This window comes from Anopheles bellator, chromosome 1 (assembly GCF_943735745.2).
Source record: "Anopheles bellator chromosome 1, idAnoBellAS_SP24_06.2, whole genome shotgun sequence".
NCBI lineage: Eukaryota > Metazoa > Arthropoda > Insecta > Diptera > Culicidae > Anopheles > Anopheles bellator.
The window spans coordinates 53,980,678-53,983,919 of NC_071285.1; the positions used below are offsets into that span (position 1 = coordinate 53,980,678).

Genomic DNA, 3,242 nt, shown 5'->3' on the forward strand with positions numbered 1-3,242 from the left:
ACGTTTTGTTTAGATGGGCCAAACAGGGCCAGGACAATCTGTTCGACCCCTTCGGCTCCGGAGTCCGGCAGCCAACCCTTCAGGTCCAATCTCGGACAGTAAATCCCACTGATGGGGATCTGTAAAGTAGAAATTAATAAAAAAAAACAGCCCATGTCCTGAACCCAGCATTAAGGACTCCAGCAACCGTTGCTCGCCCCTTTGCGCCCAGCATCCGTGCCGTGTGGCCGAACGGACCACGGGCCACGAGCAGCCAAAAAAAAGCCTCAAACTACGAACAGAAATCTTTGTTTGCATTATTATCAATCTTAATATTATTCAATTTTCCCATTCCGGACCGCAGCTTCGCTGTTCGCAACCCTTTCACAAGCTGCCCGGATCATTCGGCGCCGCATTCCTTCCCCGGGGACGCGGGCAAGCAGATGACGCCGGACCCTCTCCATCCCAGGGAGCACACGCACGCACGCACGCACACGCGAGGACACGGACACGATGGGCGAACAATAAGCGAAAGGGGTCAAAACAGGACTCATATTTGTGTTCCGCGTGTTTCCCTGTTCGTTTCATTTTTTTCTGTGCTTCTCCAGGTCCTTGGTCCAGGACCTTTGTTGGTGGTTTCGAAGCATATCTGTTCGGTGCAACCCTTTCCCGGCGTCCCGACATTCCCGTGCCACACGCAGGACACAACGGGATCCCGCTGCTGGTTGGGTATTCTAATTTCCGTTCCCGAGTTCGGCGAGAAACCGTCGGGAAAACCAGTTTTTCCTCGCACGGAACCGGACTGTATTTTATGTCCCGGTGCCCTACATCCTGTGGAGCACCGAGAAGCTAAGTTTTTCCGCACCCGATTCAGTTGTAGCTAACGGACTCGCTACGCAACATCGTTCGGAGCGCGATCGCCGATCGCGTGGCTAGTGCTGTGAGGTGTCAAGTGAGCTTCCGATGGCATCGGAAAAGAGAATCTTTATTCGTTACATTCCAACGCGCGGCACTACGAGCAGCACAATCCATCAACCAACTTCTGCTCCTTGCGGCACTCGTTCCTCGTCTGTGCGTACGCCGTGATGGACGATTTGAGCTCCTTCACGAGCTTCCGATTGTCGTCGCAGCGCAGGTTGTTACCCTCCAGCAGTAGCCGCACCAGGACCGGGAAGGATTCGCTCAGGTCCTTCACCGTCAGGCTTTCGATTTGATTCCGGCTTAGGTCAAGCTTGATGATCCGTGGTACCGTTGTCAGCACGTTCAGATCGAAGCGTACCAACTGATTGTGGGCCAGATGAACGTATTTGAGGTGCGTGATGGGACCCGGCAGGCTGTTCGACACCGCCTGTAGCTGATTCCCGTCCAGCTTGAGCAGGATCAGTTTGCCGAAGCGAGCGATCGAGTTGAAGTCGAACGTGCGGATGTGGTTGAAGGACAGATCAAGACTGATCAGCTTCTCGAGCGTCGGCAGCCCATCGACACTGTCCAGTTTGTTGTGCGGAACCTTCAGCAGGATCAGCTCCGAAGAGACTCCGTTCAGCTGCACCGTCCGAATACCGTTACCGGTGGCTACGAGCTGGCGCAAGTTCGACGGGATCTTAACCGTGTCCAGACTGTTGTAGCTGGCGTCGATCACATCGAAGGACCAGCGACGTTCGAACTGCTCCAGCCGGAGGGCTTTCAGGGCGTTATGCGACACATTCAGCTTCGTCAGAGAGGTGCATCCTTCCAGCAACCGATCATCGATCGCCACTAGGTTGTTGTGCTGCAGTTCCAGAGTCTCCAACTCGGACAGATCGTTGAACAGTGCCGACGGTAGATCGGCGAGGTGATTCCCGCCGAGCAGCAGGGTTTTCAGCTCCCGCAACCGTCGGAACGCGGAGGCTTCAATAGTGGCGATGGAATTGTCCGAGAGGTCCAGCGTCTTCAGACGGTTCGCCCCGTAAAACGCGTCCTCCGGTAGACTGTGGAGGACGTTCTTTCCCAGGTACAACTCCTGCAGCACTTTGGCCGTGCCGAAGGTGTTCGGAAGGATCTGTTTCAACTCCGTCCCGGACGCGTTCAGAGTCTCCAGCTTGGGGAACGCATCGAACGCAGTCGCGGGCAGTGCACTGACGGTGGACCGTGAAAACTGCATCTTCCTCACGAGCGAAGGATTGATCGCGACAAACGTCGATCCGGGCAACTCATCTAGGGACAGTTTGGCACTGGAAATGGTACAGCTCATATCGCGTTCCATCGTACAGCTGAACTGCTTCGCCGGGACCGCGGGCAGCACTAAGGCTAGCCTGAAATCCGTCAAAGGATAATGGACAAATTGAACACCACCGGCGAGACTAATTACTTACGCGCAAAGTAAGAAAACTTTCTCCATCTTGACGGCGATCCGTGCCCACTGGACCGAGAACGAATCTTGAACTGATCCGGGCGCTCCAGTTGAGACCGCCACAAGTCCAACGCAAACACAACACTCTGCGGCGATAACGGGCTGCGCTTGTTTGCGGTCAACTTTAACCCCGGACGGACGAAGCGCTTAATCGCAATCGGGTTGGTGGTCGATCGAGTTTTGTTTGTCTACAGCATGACACACCGCGCGTACTTTCCACGATCGTAACGGTGGCCAATTGGAAGTATTAAAAGTGCGTCAAGACGTGGGGAGTTTTAGAACAATTTAAAATCATGTTTGAAGTTGCCATAACAGTTATTCGATTAAATTCTCTTAGTTCCTTTGCTTATCAATTAATGACCAACCCCATTAGTTCCTTTGCTTATCAATTAATGACCAAACTCATAAGGGCTTCAGTGGTGGATGAAGTCTTTATTAACCCACGACTCGCCAGGCACCGGCCAAAGTTGCGGTCGTTATGAATCATAATTTGAAGATAAATGTCCTCCAATTTCCCATAACATCGAGGTTCCCCCGCGGGGCTCGCTCGCGTCGGGGTCAATTAATCAAACGACGGTGACGATTGGACGATTGGGTTTCGCCGGTCGTACCGGTACCGGGCCCGTGGCCGATCCACTCCGTAGAGCGCTTCCAGCGCTAATTCGTCACGGTTACGGGCACTTAAAACCGAATAAATCAAACTACAAAACGCAACACAAGTGAACCGAAACCCACTACTTAGTCTGTCAATCAAAAGTCCATCATCTCCGGCGCAGCGACCGCCGGCCGACACTCAGATTACAGTGCGCCACGAAGACACCGTGTTGTGTGAAGAAATTTTAAACGGAAAGAAGTGCATGTGGACACGAACCGG

General features: G+C 53.4%; 1 protein-coding gene across 1 annotated transcript; it reads right to left on the bottom strand.

Annotated features, from left to right (window-relative positions):
* Positions 1–927: 927 nt before the first annotated feature.
* Positions 928–2,426, bottom strand: LOC131211074 (insulin-like growth factor-binding protein complex acid labile subunit). Its single transcript, XM_058204426.1, has 2 exons — positions 2,331–2,426; positions 928–2,270 (listed from the first exon to the last, which is right to left on the bottom strand). The coding sequence occupies exons 1-2, from the start codon at positions 2,354–2,356 to the stop codon at positions 992–994; spliced, it is 1,305 nt and encodes a 434-aa protein (XP_058060409.1). The 5' UTR covers positions 2,357–2,426; the 3' UTR covers positions 928–991.
* Between the last annotated feature and the right edge of the window lie 816 nt (positions 2,427–3,242).

What these genes read in the sequence shown, in the direction of transcription:
- LOC131211074 (XM_058204426.1), bottom strand. Translation starts at nt 2,356, where the DNA reads ATGGAGAAAGTTTTCTTACTTTGCGC. An exon ending in AAAGTTTTCTTACTTTGCGC is followed by an intron (nt 2,271 to 2,330) that starts GTAAGTAATTAG and finishes GACGGATTTCAG; the next exon opens with GCTAGCCTTAGTGCTGCCCG.